The sequence below is a fragment of the Giraffa tippelskirchi genome, chromosome 1, assembly GCF_054371585.1.
Source record: "Giraffa tippelskirchi isolate mGirTip1 chromosome 1, T2T-mGirTip1v1.2.pri, whole genome shotgun sequence".
In the NCBI taxonomy this organism is placed as follows: Eukaryota; Metazoa; Chordata; class Mammalia; order Artiodactyla; family Giraffidae; genus Giraffa; species Giraffa tippelskirchi.
Genome location: NC_137275.1, coordinates 111268764 through 111290269, shown reverse-complemented (window position 1 = coordinate 111290269; position 21506 = coordinate 111268764). Strand labels below are relative to the sequence as shown.

Genomic DNA, 21506 nt, shown 5'->3' with positions numbered 1-21506 from the left:
AGCTTTTGGCTATGTGTCAGAACAAAGTCAGCCCGAGTTCTCGCCTTGATCTGCCTGGTCCTTCATGTGTCTCTGAATTCTCAAAGCAGCTGAAGCCCAGAATGGGGTGTGGGGGTGTCTGGAGGGGCAGGGGCTCGGGCACCAACCGCCATCCCAGAACTGACTCGTCTGTGTGTTTGTTTCCAGTTTACCCGCACTACTTTTACAGATGATGATACCGTGTCCAGAATACAACAAAGACTACATTTTGAACTCAATGCAATCTTTAATCTGTTAATACTTGTTATATAGACCCTAAGATATTTTATTACAGAGTTTTTAATTAGTGAAAAATTCATGAATACCATAGAGAAAATATTAGGCCCTACCCAGCATCAGGCCCTAGTCCAGCATCAGGCCTTCCCTCACCATCAGACCATCCTGCAGCGCCAGCACCCCCCCCATCATCAGACCCTAGCCTAGCATCAGTCCCGCCCACAGCATCAGACCCTCCCCCGGCATCAGACCCTTGCCCCAGTAGCAGGCCCCCACCTGTCAGATGCTCCTGAGCACACTCAGGCAGCCCCAGAGCAGCACGAACAATAGCTCTTGCAGGCGGTGCATCTTTAGGAATGACCTGTGGGGCAGCAGCAGCTGGGGTCTGTTGCAGGCCCAGGAGAGGCAAAGAAGAGGCACTTGTGCCAGAAGCAGTGGTGGGTGTGGGCACGCTCCCCAGCTCTGCTTCCTCCCTGTGGGGGCTTTGCTCTCCTGCCTTCACACGTGGTCACGCGAGGGCCCCAGGGCTGTGTCCTTCCAGATTCACGGTCTCCTTGGTATCTCAAGCCCAAGTCCTGAGTCGCGTCCCAGTCTGGCGTGGCAGAGGGCTGGGAACACACAAGCACAAGGGCTAAAAGGATCGCAAGGGGACAGCCGGGCCCCAGTGGGTGGCAGGGCAGGGGCTGAGGGTGGCTGCCCACAGAGGGCCCCACAGCAGCCCTGGAAGGAGAGCAGCGATGCCTTAGCTCACTCGGGGACGTTGCCCAGCCTCAGCACTCAAGAGATGTTACCGCCAGCAGCTGTGGGGACGCAGGAAGCCTGGTGAGGGACACCACCCCACTTGTGCCGTGTGGGTGGGCACTGCTGACCATGGCCTGTTTTCATTCCAGTTCCAACTGTCCCTCCAAGGGCTGACGGGCTCCTCTTCCGAATGGCACAGATATTATCTTTATGTGGGTGAACGCATCCCTGTTGGTTTCTGTCGGCACTGTGGTCGGTCATCGTGTGTTTTTCTCTTTACAACCTGTGCTTGCTGCTCTGCCAGTTTAACTTAGGAGCAGCCCTTATTTTCTGCATTTCCTAGTTGTCAGCGCTCACTGGAGCCTTCCAGGTGGCGCTAGTGGTAAAAATCCTGCCTGCCAATGCAAGAGATAACGAGAGACGTGGGTTAGATCCCTGGGTCAAGAAGATGCCCTGGAGGAGGGCATGGCAACCCACTCCAGTATTCTTGCCTCGAGAATCCCATGGACAGAGGAGCTAGTGGGCTACAGTTCCTGGGGTCGCAAAGAGTCGGACACAACTGAAGCACTTTCGCACACACTCAGGTTTTAATTCAGTCGCTCACTCGTGTCCGACTCTTTGCCACTCCGTGGACTGCAGCACTCCAGGCTTTCCTGTCCTTCACGATGTCCTGGAGTTTGCTCAAAGTCATGTCCATCGAATCAGTGATGCCACAGAACCATCTTATTCCTGTTGCATCCACCAGAGAGGTGGCTGGAGCTCGGCAAAGTGCACGGTCCCACTGTGTGGGTGTGAACCTGCCTTCACCACTCCCTAACCGTGTGAGCATCACTGTGTCCTCCTCTGTAAATCGGGAGGTGGCAGCACCTGCTTGGGAAGGGGCACACACAGCATCTGGTATATAATCAATGCACCATCCATCTCAGCGGTGTATTTATTAATAATAGGGATAGCTTTTAATAACCTGCTCCTTTTTCTCTCTTGTCACTTAACTGTGCTAGAGACCACATCTCTTTTACTTACCCCTGTAAATCCCACACCCAGCACAAACAAGACACTCAACCAATTTCTGGCTGAAGAGGCAGGAACATACTCTGTCTTCAAGGAGATGAAGCAGAGCGCGATGGGGGGCTGATGATAACACTGCGTGATGAGGAGACCCCAGGAGGCCCTGCGTGGCTGTGGGGTGGGGTGGGGGGCATGGGCAGAACCCCTGATGAGCTCCTGGGGATGGGGGAGGTGGCAGGAAGGAGGGGGAGGGCTGTTCCTTGTAGGGTGTCTACAGATGGTACCTCAGCCCTCACTGATGAGCACTTGGGCAGTTTCCAAACACTTGTCACTGTTCTGGAGAAAACAATCATTGCCCAGCTCCTACTCAATCAGTTTTGTAGAGTATGTTTCTAGCATTGGAGTGTAAACATCTGCTTTATTCATTCCATGCTCCATTCATCCACCCATCTAGCCAGCCATCTGTTCATCCATCCATCCACTCACGAATTCCATCCACCCATCCAGCCAGCATTCTGTTCATCCATCCATCCACCCATCCACTCATTAACTCATCCAATCATCTTGGACCCGCCGAGAAGACAGACGTCTCCTCCGCTCTTGCTCCCAGGAGGACACCCAGCGTGAGTGACAGGAGCCTCGTGGGGACGACGGGGGAGACACAGAAGGGACACGCCTGCAGGCCCTCCTCCCTCTGAACGGTGAATCACCCACCTGGTCCTGACGCCTCCTTGCCGGGGAGTCCAGGCTGGCCCTTTCCCTTCTTCCCAAACAGGCGGCTGATGGAGGACTTGATGCCCTTCTTTGGGGCTTTGTGCAGAGAGGCCTGGCTGCTGGTGCTGCTGCTGGGGTTGCTCCCAGGGCCGTCCTGAGAGCCTGTTGACCTTCGGGGAGAGAAAACGGCCTTGAACCGGCGCCCTCGTGCAAACACACACCCGTCCACAAGACCTACTTACTGATAGAACCGGCCACCCAGCACCAACCGCGCCTCAACCTCACAGCAGACAGTGGAGTCTCCTTCACCAACCACACTCCACACGAGCAATGCCAGCTCCCGGCCACAGACAACCACCCTGGGAAGCTAAGATTCGCTGACTCAAGCTCTCCCCCGAGGAGGGCTTCACTCCAGACCAGCTGGTGCAGAGGGCGCTCCGACCCTCCCTCAGGGTCGCCGATCGGCAGGTGACGACGCTCCCAGAGAAGGCGAGCTCCCTCGCTCTGGGCAGTTCCCTCCGCCTCCCGCAGGGTGACCGTCCCCGGCCGCGGCAGGAGAGTGACTGTCACCGTGCAGGGCTGCTGGTCAGGTGACCACACGTGCCCTCCATCGAGTGCTGCCTGCCTCAGGACGGGAGGTCAGCAGGTGGTGGTCTGAATGAGGACAGTGTCAGTCACAGGAGGGGACAGACAGCCTCCTGAGAGGAGACCCTTGAGGAAAACGGAGGAACCCTCAAGAGCAAATCCGAGAGGCATGGGGCCGTCACCGTCAGGAACGCGCCCGGGGCTGGGCAGACCTCTAGCAAGAGCAGGAAGAAACCTCCCACGGGAGTCAATCCGTAGAGACGGACGTTTTCTAAAATCACTGAGGTCCCTGAGCTCTTCTCCCCCAGCACCTGAAGTTCACCACTAAGCATAGGCACCTAATCCAGTGGGATTCCTTTAAAATCATCCTTCCAACTCTTTCAAGACAAGAGGCGCAGGGCTCCTGAAACTGACAACGAGGCGCCCAGGCCCCTTACCTGCGGGCGTCCCTGATGTCCTCGTGGCTGGCTGCGTGCCGCGCCCCCGTGTGCAGCCGGTCCAGCCGAAGGGACTGCGGCGAGGGGGGGGTCGAGGTTTCACATCTGATGGTCGTTTTGTCATCTAGTACCTCTTCTGGTAAAGCTGGCAGCTGAGGGAGTGAGGTAAGCGTAAAACTGAGTGACAACAGACTTTGTCGAAAAAGGCAATCCACAGGCTTTACATTATAACCAGAAACTTATTTGAAAATCTATTAGCTATGCTTTCTGCCAAGTCCAAAAAAAGCCTTGTTCTAGCTTAATGCCATCTTAAAGGACTGTCTTGTTCAAGAGAAGCGGGGCGGTGGGGCAGCGAGAGCCCCCGACTGAGTGCAGAGACCCAGGACGGGAGCCTCCCTGCAGCCGGGCTCCGCCGTCCCTGGAATCCAGCGACCAGATGGCCCCACCGGGCAGGACGGCAGAGTGATGCCGGCACCGTGATCCCTGCATGGCATGAACTGCCCTGACGAGGACTGTGCTCATCGCCAGATGCTGCTCAGAAGCACCACTAGCAAGAATAAGAAAGCTCTCAGCAAACCCATCCAGACCTTTCTATTTGAAGGAGAAAAGGAAACAGATTGTACCACCACCCAAGATCAGTTTTAGTGATGACGCAGGTTACCGGAACCTATGACAACAAATGAAACAAAGAAAAGGTACCTAACCCCTCCATGCGAACACCATGTGTCTGGCTTGTATTTCTCAGTAACATATAGACTGAGGGCTCACACTGAAGTGCTTACACGCAGCTTGAGTGTAATTTGCTCACTGTGGTTTACATAAAGCACCCCTAAGTCTTCATACCCCACGTCCAAGGTAAGAGAAACCCAAGTAAGACGGTAGGTGTTGTGAGAGGCCATCAGAGGGCAGACACACTGAAACCATAATCACAGAAAACTAGCCAATCTGATTACACGGACCACAGCCTTGTCTAACTCAATGAAACTAGGCCATGCCGTGTGGGGCCACCCAAGATGGACAGGTGATGGTGGAGAGGTCTGACAGAATGTGGTCCATTGGAGAAGGGAATGGCAAACCACTTCCGTATTCTTGCCTTGAGAACCCCATGAACAGTATGAAAAGGCAAAAAGATAGGACACTGAAAGATGAACTCCCAAGGTCGGTAGCTGCCCAATATTGTACTGCGGATCAGTGGCGAAATAACTCCAGAAAGAATGAAGGGATGGAGCCAAAGCAAAAACAATACCCAGTTGTGGATGTGACTGGTGATAGAAGCAAGGTCCCATGCTACACAAAGCAATATTTCATAGGAACCTGGAATGTTAGGTCCACGAATCAAGGCAAATTGGGAGTGGTCAAACAGGAGATGGCAAGAGTGAACGTCGACATTCTAGGAATCAGCGAACTAAGATGGACTGGAATGGGTGAATTTAACTCCAATGATGACTATTATAGATAGATCACTATTATCACTATTATAATAGATGACTATTATATCTACTACTGTGGGCAGGAATCCCTTAGAAGAAATGGAGTAGCCATCATGGTCAACAAAAGAGCCCGAAATGCAGTCCTTGGATGCAATCTCAAAAATGACAGAATGATCTCTGTTCGTTTCCAAGGCAAACCATTCAATATCACGGTAATCCAAGCCTAGGCCCCAACCAGTAACGCTGAAGCAGCTGAAGTTGAACACTTCTATGAAGACCTACAAGACCTTTTAGAACTAACACCCAAAAAAGATGTCCTTTTCATTATAGGGGACTGGAATGCAAAAGTAGCAAGTCAGGAAACACCTGGAATAAGAGGCAAATTTGGCCTTGGAGTACAGAATGAAACAGGGCAAAGGCTAATAGAGTTTTGCCAAGAGAACGCACTGGGCATAGCAAACACCCTCTTCCAACAACACAAGAGAAGACTCTACACGTGGACATCACCAGATGGTCAACATCGAAATCAGACTGATTATATTCTTTGCAGCCAAAGATGGAGAAGCTCTATACAGTCAGCAAAAACAAGACCGGGAGCTGACTTTGGCTCAGATCGTGAGCTCCTTATTGCCAAATTCAGACTTCAATTGAAGAAAGTAGGCAAAACCACTAGACCATTCAGGTATGACCTAAATCAAATCCCTTATGATTATACAGTGGAAGGGAGAAATAGATTTAAGGGACTAGACCTCATAGAGTGCCAGATGGAGGTTCACGACACTGTACAGGAGACAGGGATTAAGACCATCCCCGTGGAAAAGAAATGCAAAAAAGCAAAATGGTTGTCTGAGGAGGCCTTAACAAATAGCTGTGAAAAGAAGGGAAGAGAAAAGCAAAGGAGAAAAGTAAAGATATTCCCATCTCAATGCAGAGTTCCAAAGAATAGCAAGGAGAGATAAGAAAGCCTTCCTCAGCGATCAATGCAAAGAAATAGAGGAAAACAACAGAATGGGAAAGACTAGAGATCTCTTCAAGAAAATTAGAGATACCAAGGAAACACTGCATGCAAAGATGGGCTCGATAAAGGACAGAAATGGTATGGACTTCACAGAAGCAGAAGATATTAAGAAGAGGTGGCAAGAATACACAGAAGAACTATACAAAAAAGATCTTCACGACCCAGATAATCACGATGATGTGATCACTCACCTAGAGCCAGACATCCTGGAATGTGAAGTCAAGTGGGCCTTAGAAAGCATCGGTACAAAGCTAGTGGAGGTGATGGAATTCCAGTTGAGCTATTTCAAATCCTCAAAGATGATGCTGTGAAAGTGCTGCACTTAACATGCCAGCAAATTTGGAAAACTCAGCAGTGGCCACAGGACTGAAAAGGTCAGTTTTCATTCCAATCCCAAAGAAAGGCAATGCCAAAGAATGCTCGAACTACCGCACAATTGCACTCATCTCACATGCTAGTAAAGTAATGCTCAAAATTCTCCAAGCCAGGCTTTAGCAATAAGTGAACCGTGAACTTCCAGATGTTTAAACTGGTTTTAGAAAAGGCAGAGGAACCACAGATCAAATTGCCAACGTCCACTGGATCATCGAAAGAGCAATAGAGTTCCAGAAAAACATCTCTTTCTGCTTTATTGACTATGCCAAAGCCTTTGACTGTGTGGATCACTATGAACTGTGGAAAACTCTGAAAGAGATGGGGATACCAGACTCCGTGACCTGCCTCTTGAGAAACCTGTATGCAGGTCCGGAAGCAACAATTAGAACTGGACATGCATCAACAGACTGGTTCCAAATAGGAAAAGGAGTACGTCAAGGCTGTATACTGTCACCTTGCTTATTTAACTTACATGCAGAGTACATCATGCGAAACGCTGGGCTGGAGGAAGCACAAGCTAGAATCAAGATTGCCGGGAGAAATATCAATAACCTCAGATATGCAGATGACACCACCCTTACGGCAGAAAGTGAAGAGGATCTAAAAAGCCTCTTGATGAAAGTGAAAGAGGAGAGTGAAAAAGTTGGCTTCAAGCTCAACATTCCAAAAACTAAGATCAGGGCATCTGGTCCCATCACTTCATGGCAGAAAGATGGGGAAACAGTGGAAACACTGTCAGACTTTACTTTTGGGGGCTCTAAAATCACTGCAGATGGTGATTGCAGTCATGAAATTAAAAGACGCTTACTCCTTGGAAGGAAAGTTATGACCAACCTAGATAGCATATTTAAATGCAGAGACATTACTTTGCCAACAAAGGTCCATCTATGGTTTCCCCAGTAGTCATGTATGCATGTTAAGAGTTGGACGGTGAAGAAAGCTGAGTGCCAAAGAATTGATGCTTTTGAGCTGTGGTGTTGGAGAAGACTCTTGAGAGTCCCTTGGACTGCAAGAAGATCCAACCAGTCTATCCTAAAGGCGATCAGTCCTGGGTGTTCATTGGAAGGACTGATGTTGACGCTGAAACTCCAATACTTTTGCCACCTCATGGGAAGAGTTGACTCATTGGAAAAGACCCTAATGCTGGGAAGGATTGAGGGCAGGAGGAGAAGGGGACGACAGAGGATGAGATGGCTGGATGGCATCATCGACTCGATGGACATGGGTTTGGGTGGACTCCAGGAGCTGGTCATGGACAGGGAGGCCTGGCGTGCTGCGATTCATGGGGTTGCAAAGATTCGGACACGACTGAGCGACCGAACTCAACTGAAGTCTTCACTAAGAGATACTCTTCTATCAACCTAGAGGGCTGGGTTGGGGAGGGAGATGGGAGGGAGGTTCAAAAGGGAGGGGATATATGTGTACCTATGGCTGATTTTCCCTGAGATTTGACAGAAAAGAACAAAATTCTGTAAAGAAATTATCCTTCAATTAAAAAATAAGCTAATTAAAAAAAAAAAGATGATCTCTCCTGGACTCCCAGCTTTTCCGCTGGTCCTGGGTCTGAGGACAGGAACAGTGGTGGCAACAGTGTGGGGAACAGATAAACCCCTTCAGGGTCCAGACAGGTCTCACTTATACATGTGGGCATGTGGTTCAGCCAGGGGAGGTTTTAGGAAGCATGCATGGAAAGTATTTTTATAGACAATGAGTGCGTTGTTTTAACCAACTAACCTGTGGCTTTGTAATGGGATTCTGTAAAGAATACTGATCCACTGCAGCTCCACAGGAGCTTGGTGACAACAAAGTGACTTGGTGCAAAATACAGCTGAACTCGTTTAACAGCAGCTGGATAAACTGTGCACTCTCCCCTGATCTCTAACAACAACCCTCAGACAACAGAAGGCTACAAAAGCTAGAAATTATCCACATGGAACGGAACAGGGATCAATCTCAAATTCAATTAAAAGAAGCATTTATAAAAATCAGAAAACAACAAAGAACAGAGCAGGGAAGTGACACACCTGGGTTGACTAGGACTGAATGCAGACAAACACCTGCCTCAAAGTCAGGGACCACGGCCAGGCCCTTCCCCCGGGCCTTGTCCTAAGAAAGGCCTCTGGGTCCCCAGCCTGGCACCCTCCGCCAGGATGGGAGCCCGCCCCACGGGTGCCCACGTGACTCGGATGGGCAGTACCGTGTCCTCAATTAACAGGAGGGCAAAGCAGGCCACAAAGCGGGCAAGCGGCACACCCAGGTCACCAACCTCAGGGTGACGGAGCTAATCTGCTGTGCCCGGCAGAAGGGTTCCTGGGCACTGAGCTGCCTGAACTGGAGCGCGGCTGCCCAAGTCCTGTGGGAAGGCCCCAGGAGTGCTCCATCAGCGGGCTGGGAGCAGGAGAGGGACAAGGAAGGCCAGCCCTCGGGCCACTGGACTGCAACAACAGGGGCTCATCCAAGTGACCCGAGGGGAGAGGCAGCTCCCTCCCTCCTGAGGCTCCCTCCATCAGGGATGCTGTGATGGACAGGAGGGCCTCTGGAGGAAAGCGGGATGGACGGCACCACGGTTAAGTGTCCAGGCTCTGATCAGACCAGTCTGCACCGCACCGCTGGGTATGCGAGCCTGGGCACGGTGCCCGGCCTCTCTAAGCCTCAGTGTCCATATCTGCTGAATGGGGATAACAGCAGCCTGGACCTCACCTGGGTGTCTGCGGGATTAGATGACGGGCTCAGAAAGCACTGGACACGGTGCCTGGCACACAGAGTCTCCTGCACACTGCTACCCACCGTCATTAAATTGGCTTCCCCCAAATCTAATGTCTATGGCTCTGATTCAGTCATTTCTTTTAAGAAAACACTACGTGGAAATTCCATGGTGGTCCAGAGGTGAGGACTTGGCACTTTTACTTTCACCCCGGTCTGATCTCTGGTTGGGGAACTAACATCCCATTAGCTGTGCAGCATGGCCAAAAAAATAAGTAAAGAAAATTTTAAAAGTAATAAGTAATACTATGTCTATTATAAATAAGCATGAGATGATTAGAAGGCAAACAAGTGGGAGAAAGGCAAACTGTTACAATTGTCCCAACAAATGACCTATTTCCAACAGAACCATCAGTTCAGTTCAGTTCAGTACAGTTCAGTCGCTCAGTCGTGTCTGACTCTTTGCGACCCCATGAATTGCAGCACGCCAGGCCTCCCTGTCCATCACCAACTCCCGGAGTCCACCCAAACCCATGTCCATCGAGTCAGTGATGCCATCCAGCCATCTCATCCTCTGTTGTCCCCTTCTCCTCCTGCCCCCAATCCTACCCAGCATTAGGGTCTTTTCCAATGAGTCAACTCTTCGCGTGAGGTGGCCAAAGTATTGGAGTTTCAGCTTCAAAATCAGTCCTTCCAATGAACACCCAGGATTGATCTCCTTTAGGATGGATTGATTGCATCATCAGCATATTTTAAGTGGTGGGTGAGTTTCATTACTTCCATTAAAATGTCAATTATCCACCAGTACGTAACCACATAGTGTTCATTCACTAACACGATAAGGACTCTAATACTTCACAGAGAAACAAAGGCGTGCTAAATTACTAAATAGTTTACCTTTCGACGATGCTTCCTTAACTCACTAGACTGATAGATGCATGCAAAGAAATGAAGAGAAACCAGATTTATTGCGACTTTGAAGCTAAAAATTCAAGAATCAGTACAGGCAAAGACAGTAAAGCAAAAATGACGGCAAACATGTAAGTGAGATGTAGATTTAGAGAACATGTAACTGGAAACAGAACAGTTTGTTTGACCACATTAGTTAAATAAGCTAGTCAAGATTTACTAGAGAAACACTATACATTATTCCTCAGGAAGATACAATTCTATTACAACATCATGATTTGTTAAAGCACAGCACTGTGTACAACAAAGGGCCTTAACAGTTGTCTGTTCTCAGCCAAACCTCTCTATAAGTTAGTTTCTCTTAATAAAAAAAAACATGTTATACTTTAAAATAGTAATTTAACTGACGAGGAAGTTGCCGTAATACCTATTGTAACACTGAACAAATCTAACCACCTGTTGGACATTAATGTAAAATCGTTACCTAGAATTTGATTCCAAACTTCTGAAAATAAATTCATTAAAGCAGGTACCCTATGAAAATATGTAAGAATGAAAGCTAGCCTAACAGCAGGTGGAGTCTTCACATTTTATGAACCATAGAAGATACTTTGTAAAAGAGTCTAGTAGAGACATTAAGCATGCAAAAGCTGATGAGATTTACAGTCTCAAATACAAGCACCAACACAGAAAGGATGTTGTGTCAAAAGTCCATTAATTCTACACATAAGAGGATCATTTCTTTAGGTAAGCATAATCTCAGTTATGAATTACACAGGTTCTGTAGTGTATCATCCATCTACATTATGCTTGTAACTGCACAGTGATACAATAATTCAAACTTAGTGCTATGGGGAAAAAACACCATTTAATGAGACATGAAGACAAAGCAGAAACCCGACTAAGGGGACACACGCTGTGGACCCCAGACTGCTATGACCAGAGCAAGTGGGAGGACGGGGGAGGGGAGATGGATGGGTAAACTACAGCCTCGGGGGGGTGCGGTTGTGGGAAGCTGGGGTCTGGATTGATGACAACGAAGCAGACAACAGGATGAGACAGGAAATCAAAACCAATGATGAAAGCAGACACACCGTCAGAGAACTCCAACAACAAGAAAAAACATACAGAACTGTTCTTTTACAAATACTCGGAAAGAAATCAAGCATGAAACCACAGAGAAATCGTCAAAGAATACACACTATCAACTAATTGGCCAGTGATGCAAATTATAAAACCAATGTGTCAAAAGACCACAAGATAGACTAGTTATCACTTCACATGCTGCTAAAATGATTCACAGTTAATTTAATTATATGCTGACTAACAATGCAGCTAACATGAAATGGGTGGTAACAAAAAAAGTGATAATACAAGTGCAGTTACAAAGCAGAGTGTTGTAGACATGATTTCACAGGGTAAACAGCAATGCGCTCAGGAAACCTAAGCTAAACATGGAAGAAAGCAGGAACATGCGCTTCAGAGCTGCACACTCTGTCACCAAAAGCCCTAGGTCGTCATCCCATTTTTAGACGCAGAAGAGTGAGGAAGCCCAACTTCTTCCCTGGGGCCCTGGGGCCCTGGGGCACCAGGCTTTTAACCTGGTTTCACACCCAGAGCTGGCCTGAGCGTGCAGCCAGGTCCAGCAGCAAGCAGACCAGTTTAGATTCTTGGTTTTGTTCCCACCGCATGCCCTGCAGCCTGCAGCCTGCAGCCAGGTATCCCTAGTGAAAAATGTGCTGCGCGGGTCTCACACGCCAGGAGAGCTGCCTATGGTTACTTTCACAAGGCTGTCTGCTCCGTGAGAACAGAAACTTCCCTGCACCTGCTGTGTCCAGCACAGGCCGGGCCCAGCGTTACAGAGGCAGGCTCTGGCTGAGTTCATGATGACGTGCTAAGCCAGTGGTCCAAATATCAAGACTAATTTGTTGCTGTGCGAGTATGGAATGATTAAAGACTAGGCAGTTTTTAAAAATCTTAGCAAATGTACCTGAGTTTCTTCTGGGTAAAAAGAGAAAAAACAAAAAACAAACCAACAAAAAAGAAAGCCAGTGTGCTGGGGGAGGGACGTGGCAGGGAGGAGGCAGACACATACCGGAGTCTTGATGTCCCGCTTGTCTACTTTCCGCGCCGAGCTGTGCCGCCTCCTTGGGGGCTTGGAGCGCCCACTGCTGGGCGGGCAGGAGCCGGCAAGCGAGGAGGCGGGACACAGGCTGAGGGAGCTCGAGGATTTACAACGACGAAGGTTGCCTAAGCTCCCCCTGCCCACCCTGCTCTCAGTCTCCTCGGCCCGCTGCTCCGTGTTCTCCTTCTCTTCTTCGATCAACCTAAAATAGAATAAAACCCGTCACCTGCCTTTGTCAGCAGAGGAACGTGTCTGGACAACAAATTTGGGCTTGCATTCTGTGTCACGATTAGCATATTCCAGGAACAGTTGCTCAATTAACATCTCAGCAAAAAGGTTCAACTTTCCCTCTTTTCAATATTCTCAAACTTAGAATAACTTATCCTTGAGTCTTACAAAGTGGCCACTGATCATTCTCGTTTGATTTTACTGATTCACTCTAACATTCTGATGGGGCCAGGGTGGTGACTCTCCCTCTGTGAGGAGGTATCTGAAGTTGACAACCTTTACCTTCCCTGCTCTCAGGGCAGAGATGCACGGCAGTGCCTCAAGTCTTTTCCACTGGGAATCAGGAACTCTGTACAATCAAATCAGCGATCCATGAACAAGCTGGAGTTTCTAAACACAAGTCTCTAGACCAGATGAAGTGCTGAATTGATTTTTTTATTTTTTAGGTTGTCTATGTACAAATGCATCACTTGATGAAGTTCTCCACCAGCTTTGTGTGAGTTTCTGGACTCATGTCAATGTGCTGCATTAACCTAGAATTCACAGTTACTGCTCTTCTCCCCTAATGTCTTGCGGATGATTTTATATAGCAGTTTAAATACTCCATTATGCATATAACATGATTTTCAAGATAAAATACAAGATTCTTGCAGGTCGTCACCTCTCCAGTTTCACTTCTACTTAAACATCCTGAAAGTTTTTCACTGTTGATAACAAGTTGATGGAAAGAATTTACCATTTACCTCAAGTCAACATGTTACCTAAGGAAATCACTTTTACCTGACAACATGCTGTAAAAATAAACATATTAATATGTAACCGTTCCATATTTCCTGGGGGAGGGGGAAACACAATCTTTCTGAGCTGTCTGTGCTCAAACACGGCCCACAAAGCAGTCTGTCTTGGCATCAAAAGTGCAGGCGGCACCACCTGCATTTGCTGGTTGTGCCCTTCACCCCTGCCTTTCCCCTGAGTTCCCCGCGATCGGCTGACAGGAACGGGCACCTCGGCCTGGGCTGACGTGACAAGAACAATCCGAGCAGCAGCTCTGCCAGGTCCTGTGCAGGGTCACCGGCCTGCGGCCACTCTGAACGTGGACAAGGGACAGGAGGCAGAGCTGTGCGGGTGCGGCACCAGGCTGGCCTCGGGTCCCCCAGCCACCAGGCTACACCCAGACACAAGGCCCCTGCTCGCCATTAGGCGGGCCTTTGGATTCTATCCCGTTTGTAAACTGTTATAACAGCCCAGATGGTGTCTAAAGAAAACATCTCACAGACACTGATGAGTTGAGAAGAACTCAAACACATGTCCTTGGATCACTGTCTTACAACAAGCCAATCTTCACACTGTATTAAGTTCAAAAGGAAAATGCAGATCTGAGTGGGAATTTACCACCCCCAAAACCCCAGCTTTTCTGTTTCAGGTGGCTTTTCACCAGAATGTGGGAGGCTCCGAGGGACACACGAGGGTGAACCTTCAGTGCTGGAGGGTGCACGGGCCGCAGGGGACACTGTCACGGCACCTCACCCACCTTGGGGCTCAGAGCTGGTGGGGGGACACCCCACAACGCCCCCCACAGCCCTGGCTGACTGAGCTCTATAATCAAGGGCAATCTCGGAACGGAAAATTCTTGAAGCAGACTTGAAGTCAGTTTTCTTACTATGGAACACTCAGCCTTCTCTAAGGAGAAGACAGCTCCTCAGAGAAGCCGAGTTTCCGGGGAGCTGGGCTCGGGCTCACCCACCGGATCTCTTCGTTGATGGCGTCCAGCTGCTCCTGAAGCATCACAGTCAGAGTCTCGGCATCGCCCTGCCCGCTGGGCGACAGCAGAGCGGCCGAGCTGAAGAGGGTGGCCCTGTCGCCCCCGCCGTCAGACAAGTCTGCGTCACTCTCGAACGCCTGGGCCACGTTGGCCGGCACGCTGGCTTGCTGCGCGCGCTCCCAGTCCTTTTCCTTCAGGGTCTGCACCTGGGCACGAGAGGACCACGTCTCGTCAGCGACATTCAGGGCAGCTCAAGTCTATCAGGAACTGAACACAAGTTTACATGGAAGCCCCAACTGTGGATAAACGGGCCATGCTTATGAGACACTGCCATCTCTTAAGCGAGCAGTACTGAAGAAATGGGCAGGAGGAGAATCCACTTCCTAGATGGCCTGGTGACGTTCAGGTCTTAGCGTGGATGGAAGGCAATCCTATGAGGTTATTCACAAGGGTGGGCCGATGGAGTCAGAGACAAAATCCGAAAATTAAAACAACACATCTGCGCCTCCATCAGCCAGGCTGAAGGAAAATAAGAAAAAGAAATCCTTCAGCTCCGCAGCTGCTGGGTCCACCTCAGCGGTCACCACTTGTACCAGTTCACCGAGGGGCGCCATCCTCGCAGGTCCCCAGCCGTCCGTTTTCCAGGCTGGTCTGAACACGCACAGACAGGCGCAAGCAGGGCCAGCAGGGCTGGGAGGGCCAGCCCCCCGCGGGGCTCCTCCCGGGGCGCAGGCCCGCGGGCTGTTCTGGGGGACGGCCCCTCACACCGCAAGGCGGCTCTGTCATCACAGACATGCAGGAGAGGGCCTGCTGGGCTCCGAGCCGCCCTCCAGCTCTCACACCTCACACCCTTCTCTCTGGCACATCTCCCCCCGGCCCACTCTCACCCAGGTCCTGCCTTCTTTCCCAGACATGACCTCAAAGCAGCCGAGGGGCAGCCTCGAGGTGCTGGCTTGCTGGCTCCCTGTCCCCCGTGGCCAGCGCCCTCGCCCCTGTCTTCGTCACGACCCCTCCCCAGGGCTGGGCCACCCCCTGCACTGGCTCCAGGACCACCTGCCATCATTCCTGCTCCTCTCCAGCGAACCAGCTGCATATGGCTTCACCCCCATCAGCTCAGCCAGCACGTCCTCTCCCTTCTCTCACCTTAAAATCGCACAAAGGGAACCAGCAGATTCCTCCTCCAGGGCTCCCTGCAGCGCCCACTGCGGGTCTCTGAGAGCTCCCTGGAAGAGGCCTCTATTGTCCCCCTCCTCGCCCAGTCTCCAGCTCTCTGCAAGCAGGCGGTGTGCCCCGCTCGCAGGGCAGCTCCCAGGGAGCTCTGAGGAACCCATGTTACCAAGCCCCCTCCTCTCCTTGCCCTCCCCCCACCCCAAGCATGTCTCTCCCTGGGCACCAGGCCCCGCCCTCCCTGGGGTTACTAGTCAGTCCCTTGCGCCCCTTCTCAACCTTGGAATGCGGGGCACCCCACAGCTCTACCCTTGCACCCCTTATCTCTCCACGGGCACCTGCCTGGTGACTTTACCTTGTCTGTGCCTTTAAACACCATCTGTATGCCCACGACCCAAGTCCACCTTGAGCTGAGTGAGGCCTCTCCTGGATCCAGGCCGGAACACTCAGCTGCTGACCTGACACGTCCCCTGGACACCCCATGGGCTCATCCACCTCAACAGGGCTGAGGCCCGTCTCTTAGCTCCCTGCCCTGGCAGCCCTCCTCAGCTCAGGAAACAGGCTCTGGCCTCGAGCTGCTCAGGCCTGAGCCCGGGGTCCTCCCTGATGCGGCCCTCTCTCTCCCTTATCTCCGCTTGTTGACAGGACCCTTGATCTATCTCCGAGTGGCTACTTCTCTTCCTGCCTCCGGGTCTCTGTTCAAGGTCACCCTCCTGGTGTCACCTCGCTGGCCACCCTGTTCACACACGATCGTCCCCCCTCCTCAGACAACTCGGGCACTCTGGTCTCCTTTCCCTGCTCATTACTGTCCGACAGGCGGCGTGGGTTTAAAAATGGGTCTACAAATTCTTCCATCCTCCTCCCTTCAAGAGGCAGAGGGGGCAACTCCTGCTCAGCCCCTGAGCGAGGCAGGACTTCGCAGCTCACTCTCGCAAACAGAACTGAAGGTGTGCGGCTTCCGAGACCGGGGCGCAAAAGGCCCCGGGCTACATCCCGCGCTCTCGCTCTCAGAGGGTGTTCTGAGGAAAGCCAGGCCATGAAGAGGTCCACACAGCAGGGACCTGGGCCTCTCTCTACCAGCCAGGTGAGTCTGAAAGCCTGCCATCCAGCCCTGGGGGGCCTTCCCATGTCTGTGCCCTCAGGAGGCCCTGAACCAGGCCCACCTGCAACAATGCACAGAAACGGTGCTCTGTGACCTGCTCACTGGGACGTCACTAAGCTTTGCAGTGATTCCTTACGTAGCAGTGGATAAAGAATGCACATGGGTTTTAATTCACTGCTGGAGTCCTTCTTCTGACGATGTCTGGCCCCAACTAGCTGCTCACTGAATATGGAAGCTCAAACACAGACATGTATGAAAAAATTCATGCCATGAATGAGGCAAAAAGATAAAGGCACTTAAACTTCCAATGAGAATTATTCTCACTATAAGATGATGGATATGTGTATCCAGTTATTCGAAGGATGATTTCAAAACTGTGCTAATTAGTACCATGCTGGGCCTCGCAGTAGGCCACAAGTTATCAGAATTAGTTCTTTTAAGAAAAAAAAAAACATGTCTTCAAAGTAAACTCTTAGCCAGAAAAAGGAAAATGGGAAGACATAAAGCGATCTATCAACGCTTTGTTCCAAACCCATCTCAGGACCGCAGTGTGAGGGTGCAGGTGCCTCACAAGGTGCCCACCAGGGACGGGCAGGGGGCGGCGGGGGGGGGGGTCCTTGCCTTGGACGGCTCATCACGCAGAGTGGCCAGCCGGCCTTTCCGGGGGCGCCGCAGCACCGCCCTGCTGCCGGAGGAGTCTGCCGGCCCATCCGCCACAGGGAACCTGAAGTCCAGGGCGCTGTCCAAGTGGGGTTGGCTGAAACACACGGGAGACAAGAGCGCTGTTAGAAGGAACGAGAGCTCACTCTGTCAGTCAAGCCAGAGCCTGTCAATTTGGAAAATCGGCAATTTCAGAGCAAAAGGGCCCCCAGGAGGGCACTGCCCTCCTGGCTCCAACAGGAATAGGCCGCCTGCTGCCCCGCAACCACTCAGGGCTCAGCCCACCATCTGGAAAACTCCCATATATGGGGAAGGCAGTGCTGACGCGAGGGTGTGGAGCTGACTAGGACGGGATCAGCTGTCTGGGGCTGGGGCGTCCGTGGTCCCCTCGGAGCCCACCCTCAGGTCCCAGGGCGGGGCCTGCACCTGCTCTGCTTTCTTCCTGGCACCCGCACCTCCCCTCCGGCCCACGCCTGCTCTGACCTCCCTCTCCCGCGTCAAGTCCGTGGATCACAATCACCCGTCTACCTGGAACATTTTCTGCACCGCTCTCAGCGCTTCTAAAGGTGCCTCAGACAACCAGCAGCAGAAAGCCCTGAGACCCACAGCTCCGAGCTGAGTCGCACTGGTGTCTCCCATCAAAAGCAGAGATGAGCATGTCACCAGACTCTGGGCTGAACAAGGCCCAGCACAGATGCTCAGGCCCTGAGCACTAAGACCTGGGCATGGTGGGTACTAGGAGCTCACTCAGGAGGGCTTGCTGAGAGGCGGTGCGGCCCCGCTTTGACTGTGAGCCGCCTGCACTGCAGGACCGCCCGGGGTCTGCTCAGTCTTGTCTCTGGGAAGAGGGTGGCGCCTTCACCTGCAGGAGTCCCTAAACCCGGGAGACAGAGCCCTCCTTCGAGGACAGGACACCCCATACGTCTGCAGAGCGGCCAGGCCAACCACCGGTCAGCCTGCTCGGGTTCACACGCTGCTCTGCTCGCCACTTTTGCAGGAAAACTGTGCTGCACTGAGATGGAAATCTGGACTCTCCCCGAGCCACACCTGTCTTCCCTCCCGGCTCCCCCACCTCCTGAGGGAAACACTCCTTTCTCTGCTCAACTTCTACCCAAGGGCCCGGGGCCAGACCACACTTGGGAATTGGGTGGGAGGTACGACACAGTCCCGCCGTGGACTGAGGACACTCGAGGGTCCTCTGAAGGCCACAAAGGTCTCTGGGTGTGTCGCCCCCCAACCATAACCTCCCAATCCCCTCGTGGAGTGCAGCCTCCATCTCTCTCCCCCTCTTCACCCAAGGCTCTTTCCTCTGGGAGAAGGTCTCAGAGACAAGGTGACCATTTCCACTGGGAGGTCCTGCCAAATACGCCGAGCCTGCCCTGACTGTGAGCCAGCTTTTCTGTCCCCACTCCCTCCCTCCTGAGCCAGCACAGTGCCCCCCAACCAGCCCACACTGCCGGCAAGCCCTGTTCCGAGGCCCCCCTGTGCTGCCAAGTCCCTGCATGAGCCCTTGAGAGCTGCCTCCTGGACACACCCCTCCCTTGCACTAGCCTTTCTGGCTCTGCCTTTGTCTCAAATGATATCCCCTTACTCTAGAAGAAGGCTGGGCAGGGGCCCTGGACCGCGAGGATCCCCTAAGCACACAAACACAGACATATGCGTGTGGGCTCCAAACTGTCTCCTAAATCGGGATTCAAGCAGCAGTCGATTTCCTACATATGAATGAATGTCACCAGTTAAGCACTTTAATAACCTTTGCTAAAGTTTCTCTCTTACTTGTGACCATTTTCCATGCAGAAGCCAAAGAAACATTTAAATACTTAATAAGAATTACTGCCGCTACAACAACGAGGAAGAAAAAATCAGGATGCTCAGTAATCTGCTCGCCTCATTCACAAGCCAGGTGATTCCTCCCACTGCAGCCAATGGCAAGTCATGTCTCAGTCTCTATTCACGTAGAAAAGACTACAGGTCATTAACCTTCTGCGACTTTAAAGAAACATCAGTGTCACAGTCTGTCAGGTCCCTCAAATGAATACACCCATGTATCAACTGGGCCGCCCCCTACTTCCAAACCTCCGCCTGTGGTTTTGAGTTTTGTCAATACTGTGACCACCACTCTCCCTGGTACCAAGTTCGACCCTGAGGAACGATGCTTGTCTCTTCTCTCTCGCTGGCCACGAAGCTACAGGCTCCTTGAGGTGCGACCATGAGCGACACCCAGTCATACTGTCTACACACCAGACAGGCCCTTGTCACATTCGACAGTGCTGAGGGGAGCTGCCCGGGGAGGGCCCTACCCGTGGTGGAAGGGAGCCCCTCCCAGGATCATCTGGTCCACTTCGGCTCTCAGGGTTTCCAGGTTTTTAATCAGCTGGTCCTACGAGAGAGCAAATGACACAGCCTGCACCGCTTGCTTTCCGGATGTAAAATGACTTGCACCAAAATGTGCATAACAGGTTACGTTAGTCGTTATCAACTCCGAACATTTTAATTCTGAGGAAATGTACTCTAAGTGTCCCAGAGCAAATATAAACACTCAAAACAATAGTAACCCTTATAAACCATAATGAATTAGAAGCTACATCTCAGGTGTAGAAAAGCTTCTGGAGGTATCATGGCAAGCCATGAACAACGATGAAGGCTGTAGAGAGAAGCTGGACTTGGGGCGGGGGCTCGGGTCGGGGGGACAGGACTCACTCTATTGCCCTCGCTCCTCTCACTGCTTTAAAGTGTTTCCATGGAGCTCACATTCATTCCTCTACACCCCACTTCACTTCCTCATGGGGTAAAACAAGTCAAACAGGCCAAGTTTCCAAGTCACTCGACTCAACCTGGCAGCTCTGTGCTGTCGGCCACGGCAGTCAATCACCTCGTGCAGCCACTGAGGACGAGACACAGGCCGGCGCAAAGCTCGATGTGGAAATCACAACAGAAGATTTCAAGACTCGCGGTGAAAAAAGTATGGAAGTAGCCCGTTCGTTTTTAGAAAAGTTTAGACTGTGTATGTGGCTCGTATTATCTTTCTGATGGACAGCACTGTCCACGGGAAAGGCTCACGCTTTGTCTCAGCTTTCGGGTGAACCCAGAAAGGACTACTCAGAATTCTGAACCACACACAACGGCCACACACTCTAAATCCACCTATAATGCAAACACATTCAATGTTCAAAACCAGAAATGCTATACATGTTACAGCAGTAGACTGACCAGAAGGAAAAGGTAACTCGACTTCCACTAAGCATCTGTAGTAACTGTAACAATGAACCCAGCTCAATTCAGCTCTTAACAAATTTCTAAAGGATTTAGAGATTTAAGTACCTGGTAGTTTTGCATTTCTTCTAATTCCTTTATCGCGTTTTCAACTTGCCGTTGGAAAGAATTCTGAAAAAGACGCACACAGTGCTTTAGAGTCAATAGTCACAGACATTGCGTGGACTGCGGGGGGCTCCTCTTCTGCCTGAAAGCGTAAAGCACCTCGGGAGGAGCGGCAGAGTGAAGTGCTGGCACGAGGCCGGATGACAACTTTTAACGCTCACTTGTACACAGACAATCTCCTGCTTCTCCGACTGATCTTAGAGATACAAGGACACCAGGTCCCTGGGGTAAGTGAAACTGCTTTATACTTGCTTTCAGTTCTTGCAGTTCAGTGGTCACTCAGGAAACAGGCGCAGGTTACACATGCCAAATTCAAACCTGAGACAAAACTCTCCCCACCTAAGGCCCAGCCCACAGGTCAGGGTGATGTGAGGGGAGCCCTGTGTGGTCTCTGGTGAGGTGTGTGTGTGTGTCATCTTGGGTTTTGTGGGGGAAAAACGTGCCGTAGCACTTGTAGTGACCACAGGTCCCTCTCAGACAAGAGACGACCTTAGGACACAAGTCTGGCATATCTCACAGAGAGAAAAAGAGCAACACATATGCTACTTCTACCCAATTTCCCTTGCTTTCTACAGAACCGGACTAATTGTAAAACAGTATTATACTTAAGAGACCCTCCAACCAGCCACCGTTTGCCATCCTCTGGTAGATACTGTGGCCACTCAGTATCACATAGGAAGATCAAGCGTGTCTTCTTTAAGCTCTGGGGATCAAATCTACCCCAGCTTTTCAGGATACAGTTCAAAGGAGTGAGGCTGGAATTGTTAGCTCCCATCTGTAAGAGAGAAAAGAGCGACCAGAGCCATCTTTCTACCGGAGGCGTCCCTCCCTGCTCTAGATGGGGATGTAGACAGACTTTACACCGAAGCTTTCCTTCCCTGGTCGGACTTAGTTTGTCCCTTACCGACG

General features: G+C 51.2%; 1 protein-coding gene across 4 annotated transcripts in view; it reads right to left on the bottom strand.

Moving 5' to 3' along the window:
• Nucleotides 1–245: 245 nt before the first annotated feature.
• The window catches only part of LOC145506173 (liprin-alpha-1-like), a 35719-nt gene continuing 14458 nt past the window's right edge, over nucleotides 246–21506 (bottom strand). For 2 of the 4 annotated variants that reach the window (XM_081490212.1, XM_081490198.1), the window contains exons 2-9: nucleotides 20541–20603; nucleotides 19520–19599; nucleotides 17181–17316; nucleotides 14273–14496; nucleotides 12271–12502; nucleotides 3741–3892; nucleotides 2719–2888; nucleotides 246–1391 (exon numbers count right to left, since the gene is read on the bottom strand). In XM_081490212.1, the coding sequence (XP_081346338.1) occupies nucleotides 1336–1391; nucleotides 2719–2888; nucleotides 3741–3892; nucleotides 12271–12502; nucleotides 14273–14496; nucleotides 17181–17316; nucleotides 19520–19599; nucleotides 20541–20555 (1065 nt within the window). In that variant the 5' untranslated portion in view covers nucleotides 20556–20603 and the 3' untranslated portion in view covers nucleotides 246–1335. Of the gene's footprint in view, nucleotides 1392–2718; nucleotides 2889–3740; nucleotides 3893–12270; nucleotides 12503–14272; nucleotides 14497–17180; nucleotides 17317–19519; nucleotides 19600–20540; nucleotides 20604–21202; nucleotides 21373–21506 lie in introns of those variants that run through there. The other 2 variants (XM_081490190.1, XM_081490207.1) reach the window with 2 other exon arrangements.